Source organism: Manis javanica, chromosome 10, assembly GCF_040802235.1.
Source record: "Manis javanica isolate MJ-LG chromosome 10, MJ_LKY, whole genome shotgun sequence".
Lineage (NCBI taxonomy): Eukaryota > Metazoa > Chordata > Mammalia > Pholidota > Manidae > Manis > Manis javanica.
Genome location: NC_133165.1, coordinates 103,638,989 through 103,659,599, shown reverse-complemented (window position 1 = coordinate 103,659,599; position 20,611 = coordinate 103,638,989). Strand labels below are relative to the sequence as shown.

Here is a 20,611-nt window from a genome sequence, read left to right as displayed (position 1 = left end):
AAGCTATGTTACAAGGACGGGAGAGGGATTGAGGGGTTGATTCCCAGGGTCCAGCTTGCAGTTCTTCCTGATTACCTCCTCCAACACCTTCTGGCGAAGCAGAGTGAGCCAAAGTGCAGTGACTAAGGGCTGGCTCCTCTATTAACAGCACTTCATCCAGGAACAGCAGTTCCATGAAAACCTGTTCGTGGATTGGGAATGATTTCAAGCAGTTGTTGGATCCAACCTCCCCACTGTGGGGGGCAGGGGTGTGACCATCATTTAAATTAATCGAGTGCAGCAAGTGTGCGAGGCAGTTGATGTGTTCAGTCTAAGTCTTTCATATGCGCTGGAGGCACCCAAACTATTCATCAGGGACCAACACTTAACAGAGGCGTGTGGAAATTCATATGACCTCTGGAGGCCAGTAAGTCCAAGATCGAAGTACGGGCCTGTTCAGTTCCTGGTGAGGGCCCTCTTCCTGGCTTGCCGATGGCCACCTTCTGTGTCTTCTCTGGTGGAGAGGGAGCCATCTGTCTCTTTTCTTATAGAGCCATGAATCCCTTCATGAACGTCCACACCCTCAAGACCTCATCTCACCCGAATTACCTCCCAGAGGTTCCGTCTCCAAATGCCAGCACATGAGCGGGTAGTGCATCAGACATATGAATTTGGGGGAGTCCAGTTTGGTTCACAGCATGACCCTTCTGCACCTTCTTCACCTAACATTTCTACAATTTAATTCTCTAGGTCATAAACAGTGTCTGACATAAATTTTCTCAGACTTTCCTAACGATTTCTCCTTTCAGCCATGATTAAGCTTGAAAACTTTCATCTCAACTGGGAGAGCACTGGGGAAAATAAGCTCCGTATGAGTAAAGGTACTTTTACAAAGGGGACCTTCATGACATTCTTCCCTGCTGAACAAGACTTAGAAATTACATGAGGGCAGAAGGTCAAGGAGGGAGAAGAGAAGAGAGGAAAGAGAACAGGCCTAAGCTGGCATCCAAACAACAGTTCTGATCTTGCCTGATCAGCCTGAGTTGAGGTCTGGAGCCAATGTCACTCCCAATGAGGCACATGCAGTTCTGATGACCAGATACAGTGTGTCTCCTAAGGAAATAAACCTCAGATTTGGGAGAGAAACTATTAGGTGAGGGAAAGAGATTGAAAACAGTAGTCAGCATTTAGTGACTTTCTTGAACCTAAGGAGAATGACCTCTGGAATGATTCAGTGAGAAGGCCCGAGCTGGTAAAGGAGCTGAAGGGCTGGTTTCATGTTCATTCCATGTTGATTCTCTGCAGTGGTTGGGGAAAAAAAACAACAAAACAGAACAACTCTGCCAAGATCAAGCATCCATTTCTTGGTACCTGAGAACGAAGAAGAGAAAGACAATCCTGAGCAGAAGGTGGAAGCAGAGAAAGTCTTAAAATATGTATGACTGATTCAGTTACCTCTTGGGAGGCTGAAGAAGAGGGGGAGGAAATGATGTGACATTTACTGGGAGCCACCCAGGGTGTACTGTTGAGCTTGTTGAAGGAAGGACAGACATGGCTGAGAGCCCGTTATGTAGTGAGCACTCAGTAGATATTTTTGAAAGAACCAACTAATTAATGAAGGCCTACTGTGTGCCAGGCATTGTTTTACTCTTTCATTATTTTATTGAGTGAGATCCTATCATTTGACAGACACTCTGCTAGGCACTGAGAACTCAAAACAGAAAAGAGACAGTTTCTGCCCCAAAGAGCTTATCGTGGCGATGCAATATGTAATGACTGCAGGCTGTATCAGAAGGCAGATCTCAGTCTTCCTGGGAGAGTTGAGGTAGTTTTACAGAGGAGGGAGCCTTTGAACTGAGCTTACGGTGGGCAGAGGATGTCAGCCATTTCCGGCCTTGAGAAAATTTCAAGTTCAGCCTTGCAGGAGCAAAATCTCTGCGGCAAAGAAAGTGGGAGAGTGAACAGAGAGAGGAAAGAGAGGAGGCTGACACCTAATCATAAAAGGGTCTGTATTTCATTTGAAGCAGTCTGAACCCACCCTCCAGAAAAGAGGAAGCATGACTGGCTTTATGGGTGGGTGCCCTGCACTGTCCCATAGGACTCCATGCTCAGATGGGCCCCGTGCTTGGTTTACCGCTCTGCTGTCAGCTGTCTTGAAATTCCCAATAATTTTATCTTTGAACTTGGGTTTTGTAAGGGAAGTCCAACAGGACAGCAGAGCAGAGGAGATACATGCAACATGCGTGCTTGCTTTTCCTTGCTGCTTCACCTGCATGTAGTGTTCATTATGCCCCCTGAGCAAAGAACTCCAGTGGACCTAGTATGTGTGGGAGTTCAGCAACTCAAAGCAGGTACGAGGTAAGCATATAATGGAAGCCACCATCTCCCACTGAGTATTGATACAATGTGTGCATATTAAAGCAACTGGGTGACTTTTGTGCAATGGGCTACAAAATATAAATTGTATCATTTCAGTGATTCCACATATGAGTTAAAGGCTCTTACATTTGCACTTAAAACTGTCATTGCACAATATAAAGATGAACAGTGAAAGTCATGCCTTATAGTTTGAAGTCAGTGAAGGTCAATAATTTATCATTTGAATTTTTCTTTATTTAGAACAACATTAAATGGCAAATGAAAATGCCATGACAAGTTGAAAGAGAGATTACAAAAAACACAGGGTGGGGGAATGTCCTATTTTAGTATACTTAATGGCACGTTTTACTTGCTTTCTGAGCATTGTGACCCAGGCCCTGGAAATTATGAAGCTGGCCTTGATGGGGAGCCATTAAAAAATTTGAGCAGGGAAGATACACAACTATCATTTTGGAAAAATTACTCTCACCAGATTGTGGAAGTTAGAACAGAGGAAAACACAACTGAGGGAAAGAGGGCCCATTATCATGGTCGCACAGACACAGTTAATGAGGTCTACCCTAGAGCGGGGGCAGGGGGATGGAGAGAACAGACAGGTGTGTGAGAAGTCCATGGGCAGAGAACTAGGGCCGGGGGATTCATCCCATAGGGGAGGTAAGCAAGAGGGACAATACAGCTTGACTCCCAGACTTCTGGCTTCAGCCACTGGGTGACCCCATCCTGAGATGTGGAGAAGAAGCGAAAGAGTACAGGATGGGTTAGGGAGCAGGGGCGGGTGAAGGCGCGGGTTGGTCTGGGGCACGGGGCGGCTTCCCAGGCCTGGATTCGTGCAGCACTTCTTCCGCTTTCTCCTGGTAACAGACTCCACCTCCTCTGGCCTCAGGGGTGTGGCTGTGACTCGGACTGGAGCCCATCCTGGTACTTTGTAGCCTGTGCACATGTACACATGTGGTCATAGCTAGCAGTCCAAGCAGCGGGCAGGCAGGTGTCCTATGCCAGGATAATCACAGTCCTTAACTAGGATTTTTCAGACTAAGGCTGGGAGCCATCCCTTTTCTCTCTTGTGCCAGAAATGAGTCTGCAACTGCCAGTAGACCTGGTTCTAGTGCCTCTGATACTCAGGTCTGAGAGAGGGAAGGTCTGGAGGGACAAGGGGTGGGGAGTGAACCCGAGGACTTTTGGGTTCCCAGTTCCAGCACTTCTGCCCTTCCTGGTCACACAGTCTAAGGAATCCTGCCTTCCCTTGCTCCCCTCCACTCTCCACCAGCCTTTTATATTTTTCTTAAGCTAACTGGAGTTAGGTTTCTGTCATTTGTGACTGAAAAAGTTCCAATTAGCACAGGACATGGGTAGGTGCCCGTGGAAGCAGCTTGTAATAGGTATTATCATTCCCCTACAATAGAGAAGCGAGCTAAGGCTCAGAAGTCTCCTGGCTGGCAAACCGCAATGTTAGGACTCAAATGCAGACCTGACTCCAAAGTTGGTGATCTTTCTATGGGGTCACACTTTCTTCTGAATCTGTTAACTCTTCTTAGCATTCTTTTCTACAAACGCAGGGCTTCAGATTAGGAATATTAATGCTACTTAACTTCCAAATTTCTTGCTTAATGAGCACGAGCTATGAGAGCAGATAATGATTTCTCAGGAGTGTTTCCCAGGCTCTGATTTTTCCCACTTTAAAAGTCACTGGTAGCAGAGGGCCTAGTTAATTCTGCAGAAGTTTAAAGTCAGTGACCTTATGACTAAAATGTTATTTTCCTACACTTTGTCTTGCTTTGTGAGTTCAAATGGAAAGTCACATCGTAATTCCCAGCAAAAGTTAGAAGAAGGTGATAACATGCTGGGCCCAGGGCTTTAGAACTTGAAAACATTTCTCTGAAACCTTTTCTCAAGCCTGTTTCTCTGTTTATTGTTATGTCCTCTTCTTTATAGAACCTTCTTTTCTGTGTATTCTGTTAATCCAAACATAGCCTAAAGAGTATCTTTTCCAACTAATTCATCCTAGGGAATTGTGGTAGAGACCATTGCCCCTAAATTGTTATTTCCTCTTTTCTTCCAATAATAGAACCACTGATTTTTTAGAACATTATCATTTTTAATTGAGATATAATTCACATACCATAACATTCTCCATTTATAAGTATACAATTCAATGCTTTTTAGTAGTTATTTTTAGTAGATTCTATATCATTATCTAGTTTCAGATTATTGCATCACCCTAAAAATAAACCCCACACCCATTATCAGCTCCTTGTCATTCTCTTTTCCCTCTGGCCTCTCTGGCAACCATTAAGCTACTTCCTATGTATATGCTTTCCTGTTCTGGACATTTCATATAGTTAGAGTCATATAATATGTGTGGCCTTTTGTATCTGGATTCTTCAGCATATTGTTTTCAAAGTTCATCCACACTGTAAACATATAAATACTCCATTCCTTTTTATTGCCTAATAATAATAATATTCCATTGTATGGGTATACTAGAATACCATAGATTGTTTATCTGTCTATAGTTGATGGATATTTGGTTTGTTTCTCACTTTTTGACTTATGAATAATGCTACGATTAACATTTATGTACAAGTTTTTGTGTGGACAGATGTTTTCAATTCTCTAGGAGGAACTTGCTAGGTCATATGATAACTTTATGTTTAACATTTTGAGGAGCTGCCAAACTACTTTCCACAGTGGCTATGCAATTTTACATTCCCAGCAGTACAGGAGGAGAACCCGTGGTTCTTAGCTAAACATACTGAACCTAGATAAAGGTCAATTTCCAGCTTCTCATGTAGCAATGTGTGACTATATAACTAAGTTCTGGCTTATGGGATGAGATGTAAGTGCAGTTACTGGTGGAAACACGTTCTCTGTTGCTTTCTCCAACCTGCTGGTTGGAAAGCTGACTTAATGACCAGAGGGCCAGCAGCCATCTTGGGCCATGGAGTGACTTTGGGAAGGGAAACCAGCCCACAGGATAGAAGGAATCTGTGACTGAGATGGGAAGGCCACCCTAACCCTGGACTGGCCACCTCTGGACTTCTTAAAAACAAAAGAGAAATAAACCATCATGCTTAAGACACTATTATGTTTTTCTTATTAATTACAGGCAAATCTAACCCTAAGTGACACCATTACTGTTCTTCACTCAAAGAGCAAATTGTCATTGAAAGCCAATAAAAAGCCAGGTCCTGAGCTTGGCACTGAAGAAATAAAGATGCTTAAAATAAGTAGTACCTATAATTTAGGGGCTCACAGTTGAATCAAAAGAGCTCAGCACATAAATAAATATGACAAAGGCATAAGTGCTAATAAGAGCATGTACCAAAGTTCATAGGTGGATGAAGGAAAGACAGATGAAATCAGCCTAAAACAACTTACAGAAGGCCTTAGTTTAGCCTACAAGTCCCCACTAGTGTTTCCAAATTCCAGAAATCAGAATTTCTGGGAAATCTCAGGAATTCCTAATGTCATAGGTTATTCTTAAAATACTTCTAATATTATATACTCTTTACTAAAATAGTTTAATAAATTAGAAAAGTTAAGATTAGTGGTATGGATGAATATCTGTCATCTATAGTGAATGTTCAAACACTGGGAACTGCCTGTGAATGCTCTTGGGTCATATTTGAAAAATGTAACATTAATCTTTTCTAGCGAGGCCAAGAGCACTATACCGCATCTTGTGTTGAAATTGCCAATTTAACCAGGCATTTTTCTCCTAAAACTTGTTATTTCTTAGAACACTGCCCAAAAGAGTGATATAAAGCATATTATGCATTGTAAACTTACCAATACTCATTTTACTTGCAAGAATGATTTATCAGCAGCAGCAGACAGAGCCACAAACACACAGACATGGTAAAAGCTACAAGCAAGACTGGCTGACTGATAGAGGCCATGTTTCTTGTCCAAGCTCCTGATTATCTGTTGAAGAAGAGGTTATTTGGCTTCAGAATTTAAATGAGAATTACAATAAATACAGCAAAATAAGTAGGAGACATGGTGTTTAACATTGAACAGTCTATATTTATTAAATGAATGAATGGGTGAATAAATGAAATTAATGGTTTTATATTTGCAGAATATAAAACATTTATATATAACACTTCTGGTGTTGTATTCCCAGAATGAGCTTTGCAACTTAGTTGTTTTGAATTTGGGATGCATTTTGCCTTAGAACTAATGTTGCTAAATGGTACTTAAGTGCCAAGAAATTCCATTAAGGCTGCTTAGCCCATAATGTAGCAATAAAATGTAGAAAAGTAATGGCATTGTGTAAGAACACTGTTTAAACAATTTTGAATACTGGTGTTTGAGGAAAAGTCACTTTAATTGGGAGATAAAGTAGCACACCACATTGAACTGTTGTGATGATTTCCAAGGGGACTTCTGAGACTTTTCAAGGGTTCTGAAAATTGTCCTCTTTTTATGTCTATTTTCAAATTTAAATGCATGCATTTCTTTCCCTTGGTATAATATTATACTATTCTTATCATCAGTAGGATCATTATTGTCAGTTAATAACTGTTGTGTTTCCAGTTGGATGGAAGAGTAGGACAAAGCAAGGTGGAAGATTGCAGGAAATTTGTTTTAAGTAATTGGAAAAGAGCTGCAAGAGATTAGCATGTCATAAACAGCAAACATGTATTTGCTATGAGTCTCAGAATAAAAGGAAGGTGACACGCTATGTTCTTGAGAGGTTTACTATTTTCAGAGAGAGTAAGATGTACACATACAAAGAAAAAATACTACCTGGTAAGACATGTTGGGTTACAATCGAGGAAATGGCTGTTCAGAGGAGTGATGTTTGGAGCCTAGGAGCAGGAAGAGCTTGAATCTGGCCTTGTGGAAGAGGATTTCAATCAGCAGAGAGTTGGGAGAGCGTGTGAGGTGAAATGACCTAAATGGTACTTAATAGAAAATACAGGAAAAAGCAGAAAAATTGTGCGCGCATTAATTTACCCAAGAAGAAAGAATATGGTGGAGAAAAGGATGTCTCAGGAAGGGCCAATACTGGCTTGGCTAGAGCCATCTGGAAATAATGGCCTTGGAGTGTTCAAGTGATCAGTCAGCATGCAATCACACTTCAGAGGTGTTTGCAATTTAAATTGTGCTTAAATATACCTAGGTGTTTCTGCAGGATACAGAATTTGTGTAATTTCATTATATCCTCAATGAGTTTTGGTGACATGTGTCCTAGTGGACAGCTCTGAGTCCTACAGAAGGAACTTCTGAAACCCTTGCCTTTTGTATAAAAAGATGTCAAGTTCAGTTTGCCCCTATTCATTTACCTTCCTCCTCTAGCTTTCATTAACTATTTCACGCTGACCAAATCACTTCATTCTCTGGGCCCCATTTTCTTATTTCTAAATGATGACAGTGAACTAGATTATCTATCCTTTTCAGTTCTAAAAACTTGATTCTGAAATGTTCCAAAATGACAAAACACAGCAAACCATGAGCACGAGACAAATTGCTCAAATCAGATAGCTGTGGTTTCCAAAACAGCAACTTCTGAACATCAGAGATGTTTCAGCTAACCTTTTTTTTTTTCTAGAATCAGTTAATCTCTATTCTCAGAGCTGTTATGCAGGGTTGAGATTTACCTAGAAACGTGATGTGGGCCACGTACGGTTTTCCCTTCGGTTAAAGTAGCGAGAGTCACGTCAGCAAAACCTGTTCGTCCCTCTCTCCTTAGAGTCAAAAGCTTTCTGGGTAGCCACAAATAGGTAAGCTGAGGCTTTCCGTCCTCGAGCTCCCCTTCTTGGGTTTTCCGTGCATTCACCTGCATGACGCATGTACTGCCCGCGGAGTTCACCCTCCAACTGCTTCCCAGCGGCCCGGAGCATCGAGGCTCCCGGCCAGGCGTGGGCGCAGCAGAAGCGGGGCCGCCACACTTCCGGTGGCCCGGCCTGGCGTTCGCCACACTTCCTGTTGTTCGGGCTCCGCGAGGACTGGGCAGAGGGGAGGGCTGGCGGGCGGGCAGCCGCCGACGGGGCGTGGGCGCGCGGGCACCGAGCGTCCCTCCTGTCTCTTGAGCCTGGAGCACTCTCGGCGGCCGCGCCTCCCGCGCTCGGTCCTTTCCTCCGACCCTCGGCCCGGCCTCGCGGCGCCATGCCCGCCGTGGACAAGCTTCTGCTGGAGGAGGCGTTGCAGGATAGCCCCCAGGTACCCCGCGCCACTCCAGGCCCCCTTGGCCGAGGAAGCCGCTCCTGTCACCGAGTGGAGGCCGAGAGATCTCAGGGCCCCCTCGCGGGCGAGGCGGGGGCGGGCCGGCCTTGCGCCCTGAGCTCGCGGCGCCCCGGGAGTGGGCACCCGCCGGGCAGCGCTGGAGAACCCGGGAAGGCACCCCCGCCCGCGTCTGTGTGTCATGACCCCTCTCCAAACTGCTGGAACCGAGAGGCTGTCGGGCCGACACTCGGGCTCCGCCGCGTACCAGCCGAGTGCCGCGGCAAATAATTTACCCTTTCTGTGCCTCCGTTTTGTTATCTGTAAAATAGGATAATAATTGTGCCTGCCTCATGGAGTTGTTCGAATTAAATAAGGAAATGCCTGTAAAGTTGTTAGCGGGCAATGTCTGGTACAGGATACGTTAATTATCATTAGTACTAGTAGTACTACTATTGATGATAATAGGAGCTGGTGTGATTTAGGACGAGAATGGGGAGGCAGAGAGCCTAGATCTCTTTCCCAGCGGTACAAGGCCTCGTTTAGCACCGTTTTCCCATTTGTGGAGAGAATATTACAACAGCTGCCCCATTTGTCGCACAGGGAAACTTCATTAGCGCGCTAGAGATGGGAGGCAAGTCCTTCGAGTTCTGCAGATGAGAGCTGGTGTGTAAATATCGCAGAAGGACATTAGTTCATAATTCAGTGCCCTTTTCCCCAGGGAACTTGTGTTGTCTATTAACATTTCCCCAGCTTCATATCTGCTCTCCTGGTTCTGCATCCCTGGGTTGATTATTCCCTAGCGTCTCAACCCCTGAAAAATTACAGTGCGATTAACTTGTTTTCCTTTCACAGTTTTCCTTCTCTTTTCGGTTCTTTTCCTTTTTCTTTCTTAGTGAATTAGTACTCCTGGGATTGTCCTGTGACAAACTTACCTGCATGGAGCATGCATCTGTCCAGTTCAGAATAAGTTGAAAGGGTTGTGTGCTTAGTGGCTTTGTGCCTCCCTTATGTAGGCAAGGAAGAAACTGTAAGCAAGCTGTGATTTTTTTTTTTAAATTGGCATCCTCAGGTCCGATTGACTTTTCAAAGGCCTCTTTGAAGTCACTTATACTTCTGCCACTTTAATTGGGACCAAAGACCTTGGTAGAAATCATTTCGACCATCTTTCACACGTATTGCGTGGAATCTGAAGATAGTAATGTAGGATTTCTAACTATCGTTTTGAGGATTTCCATTTGCTTTGTAGTTGGAAAAACTAAGTGCAAAGACCTACTGCTTTCATAACTTAGCCAGGTTAGAGGTTGTGCTCATGCACCAGGTTGGCCTGATAAGTCATATTCTGAATTTCTGACTCTCCTGGAAATGAATATGCGCTATTTCTGAGCAGTTTACAGTATTTGCTGAAATGTGAGGAACAAGAAAGAGGACTGGCAGACAATTCAGGAGACCGGGCTCCAACACTAACTTAGGTAATTAGGGCAAGTCGCTTATCCACACTCTTGTGACTCCATTTTCTCATCTGCAGAATGAGGGAATGGAGCAGATGGTCTTTAAAGGGCTTTAGAAGCTTAAAATTCTATTATAGCCTCATGGTTTATAACTTTGAGCTTGTATGTGGGAGAGGAGGTTTAGAGGCATTGTCATTCCTAGTTAATATTCCTCTTTATTTAGGGAATTTGTTATTGCCTTTGAGACTTGACCCTATGAGGGTTCTTGGTGTAGTTGTTGAAGGGAAGCTAACTTTCAGAAAAGTGTGGTAACCATCAGAGCATATGCATTTCGCACTCCTGTGTGGGGCATGTGCCTAACGTGGCTTTACTCCCAAGGAGACTCATAGGCTTGGAACTGGGAAGAATCTAATCCAGCTCTTTCATTTTATGTGTAAAGAGAATAAAAACAATAGTAAACACCTATATCACACATGCATTTTATGTGCCAGGCAGTGTTCTAAATACTTTACCTATATATTAAATCACTTAATTCTCCCAACAGTCTTTTGAAGTAGGCCCTTTCTAAATTACCAAGGAGCAGAGAAATTAAATAACTTCACCAAGATTATATACAATAAAGTGGTAGAGCCAATATTGGAACCCAGGCAGTCTGGGTTCAAATTAGTCCAGCTCCTTTGCACCTGGCTTTTCTGTCATCGGTAACCTTAAGTGTTTCACTAAAAGGAAAAGAGCCTAAGAAACCTTTATGGTTTGTTCCCTCTAGTTTTATGTAGAGTAGTCATGCGGGTTGCTCCAGTAACCTGGTTGTACAGGATTCCTTAAGTGAACACAAAAGCTTTTGTATTTGAATTCAGTGACCCAAGAAGAACTGAATAGTAGTTGACTGACCTTAGACCCACCTATTCACATCCTGCTTTTGAGTACTGCGCGGTGTATTGTAAGCCTGGCCTATGTGCGTACACATTATTTCTGACATATGTCAGAGTGTGGATCACAGAGTCACAGAGTATGGATAAGGGACTTGCCCAAATCACCTAAGTTAGGGTAGACTGTTTTAGGAATTAAGATACTTGTCTCCATTGCTGTTTGTGAGCCTCTGCTCCTCGCCAGGTGTTGCTATATGCTGGGAGTGTAGTGACTAATAAGCTAAGAGTCCCTGCCCTCCCCTGGCTCACAGTCTGTTCCAGGAGACAGATAAGGAAAGCAGCAGTTCCAGCACTGTGTGAATACTGCATGGTAGGAACACAAGTGCAGCTCACACTTCAGGCTTATTCTCTTTTGTGTAAGCAGTAAGTATCTTTTGAGATAAGACAAAAGCACTTGTTTTGCTTTGATTTTTGGTCTCTGTTTTGTTTGTTTCCTTTGCAGTTGGCATAACTGAAGCACAGAGAAATGAAAGACTTAGTTCTGAGATTATGCAGTGAGTGGTCCAGCTGGGAACAGCCCTGTCTGACCAAACAGGCCTTTCTTTACTTAAGCAGGGTGCTGCAAAACATAGCTATTGCTTAGGGATTTTGTCCTGCTGTTCCCTTTGTTTATAATACATTTTTCCTTTCAGTAGGCTCAGTTCTACTGAGATTATTCTCTCCCGCCACCAATTTACTGGTATAAGAACTTGTTTTTACCTTAAAAATATACATATAATTACATATAACATATATAATAAATATATATATATGTAGTTTGCCACTGAACAACACAGGTTTGAACTGCACAGGTTTAGTTGTATGTGGGTTTTTTTACGATAAATATATTGGAAAATCTGGGGGAGATTTGCGACAATTTGAAGAAAACATTTTCTCTGGCTTACTTTACTATAAGAATACAGTATATAAAACAGTATACAAAATATGTGTTATCCGTAAGGCTCTCAGTCAACAGTGAGCTATTTTATAGCGGTTATAAAATACAAGTCATGGGGATGAAAAGTACAGCATACAGAATATAGTCAATAATACTGTAATAACTTTGTATGGTGACAGATGGTAACTACACTTCTTATGAAGAGCATTTTGTAATGTAGATAAATGTTGAATCACCATGTTGTACACCTGAAACTAGTATGTGTCAAGAATACTTCAGTAAAAAAATTTTTTTTGAAAACAGGATATTGTGTTAAGTGGGGAATCAAAAGTTATACATGGATTTTCAACTGCGTGTGAGTTCAGCACCCCAACCACTGTGTTGTTCAGAGTCAGTTGTGTATTTTACGATCAGAGCTATTAAAATTGTGCCATTATAAAATTAGATGCTACTCTTAGAATAAAAAATGTCTAAGAGTATTTAATTAGGTAACAGTTCCTTTAAGATGGAGAGATGATGTGGAACTGAGGCTATATCCATGTTTCTGGTGTTGCCTTTGTGGTCAGCCATGCTCTTGAGAGTGTAGGGCAGTAGAAAAAGGGTGGAATTGAAATCCTGGTTGTGCCACTATTACTGTAGGCAAGTTACTCAACCTCACTGTGCTTGTGTTTCAACATGGGTAAAATTAGAATAAAAATAGTTGCTTCGTGAATTCTCATGAAGAATAAATAACATGTTAAGTATCTTCATACCTGCATGTTGTAGTAACTCTGTATATAATTGCTGTTAATTGTCTTTATAAGTGATAGGCACCAATGTCTTTTTGAGTTTTTTGTAAAATTTTTGCGCAGCTGGTGCACCTTTGCCTAGTCTTTGATCTCATTCCTCTTTATGTCTCGGAACATTCCTATCATTCCAAATATAAGTTTAAGCAGAGATTGTGCTGAAAATGTGGATATTAAAGCAGTGTTTGAGTTATCTAGGTGGGTGTATTTTTTTCAGGTGTGACCACGGCTTAGTTAGAAAGGGAAGTGTGGAGTTATCCAGCAGTTCTGATGGAGGTCATGGTAAACCTGTCCAGAGCACAAAGAAAAAAAATTTATGATATCCTTTGACAATTATGATAGGTGAGAGAATGACCCAAGAGAAGCTAGCTGAAGGCAACCTTTACCCTGCCTCCAGGCAGGACTGTGGACTGTGGCCAAGAGCATGCCCACTCATAAAGCTCACCCTGCTGGGTGATGGGTGCAGCCTCTGCAGTGGAGGAAGCATGGCCACTGGTGCCAGGTAGACCTGGGTACATCCCATCCCTGCTGCTGCCCAGCTGTCAGAGGTTGAGCAAGTTTCTTAACCTTGATGAGACTCAGTTTCATCATCTCTAAATGGGGTTAATGTAACCATGCTATCTACCTTATAAAGTTGTTGTAGAATTAAATGCAGTAACAAATACTTAGTGCTCAGGGTTCAGCACAGTGACACATAGGATTTTGTTTTCTTTCTATTCTCTTTGTGGAGGATATAATAGAAGTCCTCTCTTTTCATTTTACCTCTCATTTTCCATTCTATTTTATTCCTAAGAGTATTAAAAACCATAAATAGGACTTGACTAAGTGGATATCACTAGTATTTAAAAAAATTAAGTATCTTCAATCTAGTGGTATCACTCTTTCCTTACCATTCTCTTAGACATATTAGTTACAGCATAGAAAAGTACCAGAATCATAATAAACATTGGTGGGCTCCAGCAGCACTGGCACCTGCATACACAAATATTTATTACTGTTAGATGACATTTACAGATAAACGTGTAGATGACAGCGTTACCGTTAGTGTTAAAATGAAATCATACATGTAAAGCCCTTAGTGTCCAACATATAATACGCAAAGTTCATTATCTTCTATAATCCATATAATCTGCCATCACTATATATTAGGCACTGGTAGGCACTTTATGCACATTCATTATCTCATTAACTCTGTAAATTAGTGTTAGAGCCTAAATTTGGAACTAGGACTGACATAGTCCCAGGTGATCCCAGATCCTTTGATAGGACACCAGCAGACTCGAAGCTCCTGGAGAGTATAGAGTCAGTTCTCATCACCTTTGAATCTGAGTTCCCAGCACAGTATTTCATCAGATATTCGATGAAGGCAGAGATGCATGCATGAATTGAAGAGTACAGAATGTAGGTTCTGAGATTGTCTTTTAACAGCCTTTTTTTCTTTTCAAATAAGTATATTTTAAAGATGGAATGAAGACCTCTAAACCAATGTTGTTCACCTAGTAGTTGGTATCCATAGTGGATTGTGAGATCCAGTGGTCACAGCCATGATTTTTGTTTACAAATGGAATAGAGCAGATTAGAATAGAATGGAAAATATCCGTGTGTATGCACACTAATGATATTGTTTGCTAAAATGTATTTCATACTGTGGATTTTAATTTTAAAAAGTTAACTCCATTCTAACACAAATTACACACTGTATGTACTCTCTGATCTTTTGCTCTCAGTGAGAGCTTTTTAAAAGCCTATTTTACATCATCCTTATTCATTACATTCTTGTCCTTCTGTTGATAAAGATTGGTACTGAAGAGAATGCAGTGGTCTCAGAGAAGTATTTTTAGCCTTAAAGACATCTGGCAAAGCCCGGACAAGCGTGTACTGCTGTGTGAAGCGCACCAGTTTATGGAACAAAATCGAGGGTAGAGCGAATGATCCAAATGCCTAAGTTCCTATGGCCATTTATTCGGAGTGCTTTGAGATCAGTTATTGCTGTCTTACCTGAGATACTTTAGAAAAGGAAAGAAGGAATCAAAATTCATTTGCAGAAAAATAATGAGCCTTAATTGAGTTCTTTGTCAAGTGCTTTGATATCATCTTATTATGGACATTTCTGTAACTTAGTCTCTATTCAATGACTGATGGGTTATTTTCTAAAATAGAGATCTCATTATCACTAACATTGTATATTAAATTCCCACTCTTCTGGACGCATTAACAAAAGTCCCTTGAGTAGATATGGTCTCTTACATGACACCTTGATACTTTTTCAGACACCATCAAATATATAAATATTTCTTTAGTGCTCAGTGTGCATCAGGCACTGTGCCCAAAAATGATAGGAAATACCTTTCATTTACTGATGTTGTTCAGCTGCTTTGGAGCACTGAGTAGTTCCCAAAGGGACTGAGCTAGCATTCTTATTAGGTTGCTGTTTGAGTTTTGTGTCCTGATCTATCGCTGGAGGACCTGGATGGAGTACATGAAATTTCTTGGCCATGAGTTTGAATAAAATACCATAAAAGACATGGAAATTGACTGTTGTGTTTTAAAAGGAAAGAATGACACACTCCTGCAAGACCAGGTCTGCAGAAAACCAGACAGATGGTGTCCATGCTCCAGGGAAACAGGCCTAACGTTGTATTCAGTGTATGGGCTTGAAGGGAGAGCTACCCTGTCTACATTTTTTTTTTAATTGGTCATATTTTACTGGTGCTTAGCTAGGGGGTGAAGTTGAGACAGACAATAGACCTTGAGTCTTAATATTATAAATATTGGCTTTCCTACTCTGGTCCCAACACCCAAATTGTGTTCAATTTGTTCCCACACTGTAGTCTAAAGGATTAGAAGAGGAATTCTAAATTAATGCTCCAGAAATCAACTCAAACTAGAATCAATAAAAGAATAAAGCCAGACCATAGGCACCTTCCCTCCCCATTTCAGAGAATGTGTATGTGTGTCTGTCTGTGTCTTCTACCACCTTTGTAACTTTTCCACTTAGAAGTGAAATTGACCTCTTTTCTTCTTCTTTTCTTACAGACTCGCTCTTTACTGAGCGTATTTGAAGAAGATGCTGGTACCCTCACGGATTATACCAACCAGCTGCTCCAGGCAATGCAGCGTGTCTATGGAGCCCAGGTATCCTGCTGTTCCCTAGGCTGGAGAAGAACAGAGTAGGGGCCTTCTGCCCTTACCTTGAACTTCTCTCAGGAGGCTGAGAAGTTTGAGTCACAACACCACCATTTAAAATTTGGAAATAAAATCAGAATTTTTTTCTCACTTCTGTTTACTTTCAAAATTATGAGCAATCTATTTTCATTGCTGAAAAAAGAGGGTAGTTTTCCAGTATCTAGTAGAACCCGTGGAGGGGAACCACATCACTGGTTTTAATTTTTTTTTTTAATTCAACCCCAGAGGGAAGCATTTGAGTCTCCCCTTCCTCCTTGTGAATGAGCGGGTTCAGTGTTCTGAGACACGCTCTTTGTCTTTCTCATTAATGAGCCGTCTTAGATGTCAGTGCAGTGGGTCAAGATGTTTTTTTAAATGCTTCCTCTGAAAAGACTTGGGTCACAGTTCTGAAACTATTGGGTAGCTTCTTTGTTTTGAGGAACAAATATCTCTGGCTTGCAAAATTGTGGAAAATAATTTGCTGAGTAGCAGAAGTGAATCTCTTTAAGATAAAGAAGTGCCCGTGCATATTTCTAAGAAAAGACTTGTGAATTACTTAAAAATAAAATTGATTATCTTATACATACAAATATTGTGGCAGTTGATGCTTTTAATTACCAATTTGTTGCTGACTTAAATTTGTATGTTACTGTTTCTTTTTCTCATTGAAAGAAATACCACATTCTTTAAAGAAATAGTGCATTCAATATATAATAAATGCTAATAATCATGTATCATCATTTATTATATAGCTCTTTATATTCATATATAAACATTTCTTATCATTGTTCTATTAGTCATTTATTCATATCATGTGGGAAAAAGACTCAGTCCTTGACATCGGGGAGCTTACAGTTGGGTTGGGAGACAGACAAAATAGTTACTTAAGAACGTTCAGTGCTAGGAGAGGAGGTCAGCTAACCCAGAGGAGTTGTTCTGGGCACCCAAAAGAAGGATTATGATAGTTGAGATTTATTGAATACTTAATCACTTCTAGGCAAGGTTTCAGGGGCTTTTACATGGACTGTTTCACTTCATTTCCCTGACAGCTCTGTGAGGTGTAGATATTGAAATTATCATCCTCATTTTATAGGTCAGAATAAAGGATTCTGCTGATGAATAACTTGTCTAGTCCACCCCACTAATACATGGCAGAGCAAGTCAGGCCAAAACCAAAGCCCAAACTCTTAATTACTAAGTATGGGGATGGTAGCCCAAACTAGGGAAGTGGCAGTATAAATGGAAAAGAGGTACTTGAATTTCAGAAGTATTTAGGAGGCAGGTTGCTGATTGGCTGGATGTATAGGGGTCACGTGGGTGAAGCATGAACCAAAAATGAGGCCCAGGTCTTTGAGTGAACAGCAGTGTGGGACACAGGAAGAAGAGCTGTGTGTGTGTGTGTGTGTGTGCATGCACACATGTGTGTGGAATTGTGGGGATGCCAGTTCTAATTTTCTCTAGAAAGGCTGACTTTGAAGTGTCATGGCACAGCAAAGTGGGGAAAGAGCTCCTGTTGAAAGTTCAGATCCAGAGTTCAAGCTAAAGATACAGATTTGGAAACTATACTGTGTTAAACAAGTGTAGCTTATTAACTGGAACTAATTTTTTTACAGCCAAACTAATGAACTCACTTGTGGTTTCCATGTTAGTTTTGGTAAGATACTCAGAAGCTGGGACATTGTCACTTTTTTATTAAACCCTATTTGTTTATATTACATGTTTTGTATTTTTCCCTAAATATTCCAAATTTAAGAAAATAGAGGTATTTTTACTAGGTGTGCACCGGAACTTGTTTGCTCTTCATTAACTTGAATATTGTCGTTAAATAATTTGTTTCCTGTTTAAGGTTTAAGAGCCCCAAGACTTAAGGCCTTGCATCTCTGCCACTCTCAGGTGTCTCTGTTCTGCCTTTCCATGTTTGTCAGAGTCATTTGCTAGGAGATGTCCACTCTTAACGCATTTTTTCTTTTAAGCCAGAAAACTACATTTTGCCAGAATTAAGTGGGTCAGGCATTCCAAAAGGCTGTAACTGCTTTTAATTCACACCACATGGTCATCACATGGGTTCTACTGGCCAGAAACCCTTCCTCAGGCCTCAGGGTTTCCTGCAGCAGAGGCTGCAAGAGTGGCTGGTCAGTGCTGCCAGAGTCGGTGACTGTGTCAAGCAGTGGTCAGTGGCATTCAGATCGGCTGGCTCAGCTCATTTGGTTTTTCAGGTTTTGAAGACTTAGATATTTGGTTTTGTTTGTTTTTAATTAAAAGAAAGAAAACTTCTGACTCCTTTTTAGTTTGTTTATATATGTATGTATATATGTGTATATAGATACACGGTTACATGTATGCATTTTTGTGTATGTATAAAATATACACACAGTTATGTATATGTATATATCGACATACATCTATATAGTAATAGCAGTGTTTTCATTTGACTGCTTTCCCCTCAGTTATGTTTTCTTCGTTTATTTAATGTTGTTCCTTAAATATTTTACACCTATACATTTTAAATGAGATTAAAGAGTTTAATAATTTCATTTGTAGAAACAGATACTTAGCAAGATGTTGTTTGTCATTTTTGTTTTAAAAACCAGGTTTATGCTTCTGATAAATGATAAATGTTCCTAAAAGATTTAAAATCAGACCACATGGTAAATTTCTGTAGTAATGTATAGTGAATGCCCTTTGGACCTTAGTTTTAGAAAGAGGAAGAATGAGAAAAACTAGAGGAAAGTTCATGAGCAGTTTTGCTGATTGTGGCTGGTTTGGGGGAAATTTTAAATCTTGTTTGGCTGGAGCATAAGAATGAAGCTGTAGTCTGTAAGTTGTTTTCAGTGTTTTACAGTGGTCCCTGGCATCACATCAGGTCTTTTCAGGGTCTTAGGTGCCTTGGCACATGGTGCAAACTGAATACTCCATTGTGGGTCATTAGAATGACAGACGCAGTACACATTTCCCATGCATTAACAAAGCAGGGACTGGTCACTTAGAAAGATCTGTCATATTTCAGACTATTGACTAAATAAGTTAGAAACATTTGTGTTTCTGATGCATATGTATGCATATTCAGTTAAATCTCAATTTGCATTTAATACATTTGATATACTTATTTTGATTCTGTATACTTGCCATAAATTTCTTTCCTAGAGAGGGTATAAATTTTTTAATCTTTTAAAAATGGGTTTCTTAGAGAGTCTTACAATGAAATATATTACATAATCTTACTTAGTCTCCCAGATGTACTGAGAAATAGCAGTGAAATGATGTTCCCAGCAGTGTTAGTGAAACCTGGCAACTCTTGGAACCTGTTTTGCTCCTCATCCAACAGATGACAAACCGCTGCAGTTGGTGTCTTTAGTCTAGATGGAATTTTTTGTTTGTCATGCTTATTCTGTTTTTTTAAAAGTAAAATTTGGGTGGAATTGTTTGAAGTGAGAGTCGTGGTAAAGGTTCCTTAATTTTCCATCAGCCAAGCAGGCTTACTCAGACATAGTCCCATCTCTACAACGTTCTTAACCAAGCCTTTTGGAATATCAAGTAGCTACTGAGCCTGAAAACTAAAAGCCCAAATTAAAGGTAGGAATAGTATCTTTTCTATTGAGGTAAAGCCCAAATTAAAGGTAGGAATAGTATCTTTTCAATTGAGGTAAAGCAGTGGAAGGGGATAGGAGAAAAATACTTCGAAGAAAAATTTGGCATTATAAAGAAGAAAATATTTTTTTTTAGAAATGATGACATACATAGATACCAAGCTAAGCAAGTTAATGTACTTATTGGGAAACAAAATGAAAGTCATGGGCAACCAGGAGTGTGAGCTTTTGATAGGGGAAGGAGAAGGATGTGGAAGGCAGGCGGGTCAGAACTGTATATTTTCATAATAAAAATAGTAGCATTCATTTATTATACACAGAAACAAACCACACCTTAGGCCTAGCATCTCCTGTGTATAATCTCATTCAGCTTTCACAACAAAGGAGAGGTATTATTATAGTATGTATTTACAGATGAGGAAACTAAGACTCAGAGGTTATGTAGCTGGCCTGTAGTCACATAGCTGATGAGTGGCAGAGGCAGAGTTTGAACTTTGACTCCAAAACCTGCAGTCTCACCGTGCCACTGTGCAGTACAGGCACACCTCAGAGGGGCTGCGGGGTCAGCCCCAGACCCTCGCAATAAAGTAAATATCGTGATGAAGTCAAATGAATTTTTTGGTTTCCCAGTACATATACAAGTTATGATTATAGCACACTGTAGCCTTTTAAGTGTGCGATAGCATTATGTCTAAAAAAACAATGTACATGCCTTGATTAAAGATACTTTATTGCTAAAAAAAACCATCATCTGAGCTTCAGCAAATCATCTTTTTGCTGATGGTGGCTGTTGATGGCTGTTGATCAGGGTGGTGGTTGCTGAAGGTTGGGGTGGCCGTGGCAGTTTCTTAAAATGAGAGCACAGTGCAGTTTGCTGTGATTTGCTCTTCCTTTCACAAACAATTTCTCTGTAGCTGTAATGCTGTTTGATATCATTTTTACCCCCAGCAGAACTTCTTTCAAAATCGATGGCAATTCTGTCAAACCTTGCCCCTGCTTTGTTAACTAAGTTGTGTAATTTTAGCAGCAGAGGCTAAGAAAGTAGGAGCTTTTAAAGGTTGTTCTTGTCACTGTAGACCAACCCCCATTTATCAGTCTAAGAGCCTGTAGTACCCCCTTATTTGCGGTTTTGCTTTCTATGGCTTCAGTTACTCAAGGTCAGCCATGGTCTGGAAGCAGATGATCCTCCTTCTGATGGACAGTCAGGTCAATAGTAGCCTCATGCTGTGTCACCATGCCTCTCTCATTCACCTCAGTTTATCTCATCAGTAGGCATTTTAATCTCAAGCAT

The 20,611-nt window shown here is 40.8% G+C and overlaps 1 protein-coding gene and 1 long non-coding RNA gene across 4 annotated transcripts in view; one reads left to right on the top strand and one right to left on the bottom strand.

Annotated features, from left to right (window-relative positions):
* LOC108387639 (uncharacterized) overlaps positions 1-8,148 on the bottom strand; it is a 40,236-nt gene extending 32,088 nt beyond the window's left edge. Inside the window, exons 1-4 of one of the 2 annotated variants that reach the window (XR_012121553.1) lie at positions 7,965-8,148; positions 7,111-7,268; positions 6,148-6,282; positions 2,611-3,288 (exon numbers count right to left, since the gene is read on the bottom strand). This is a non-coding gene — a long non-coding RNA (uncharacterized lncRNA). Of the gene's footprint in view, positions 1-2,610; positions 3,289-6,147; positions 6,283-7,110; positions 7,269-7,964 lie in introns of those variants that run through there. The other variant, XR_012121554.1, reaches the window with a different exon arrangement.
* A 130-nt stretch (positions 8,149-8,278) lies between these two features.
* Positions 8,279-20,611, top strand: part of APPL2 (adaptor protein, phosphotyrosine interacting with PH domain and leucine zipper 2) — a 50,858-nt gene continuing 38,525 nt past the window's right edge. For both annotated transcript variants that reach the window (XM_073213777.1, XM_073213776.1), the window contains exons 1-2: positions 8,279-8,526; positions 15,605-15,703. In XM_073213777.1, the coding sequence (XP_073069878.1) occupies positions 8,473-8,526; positions 15,605-15,703 (153 nt within the window). In that variant the 5' untranslated portion in view covers positions 8,279-8,472. The remainder of the gene's footprint in view (positions 8,527-15,604; positions 15,704-20,611) is intronic.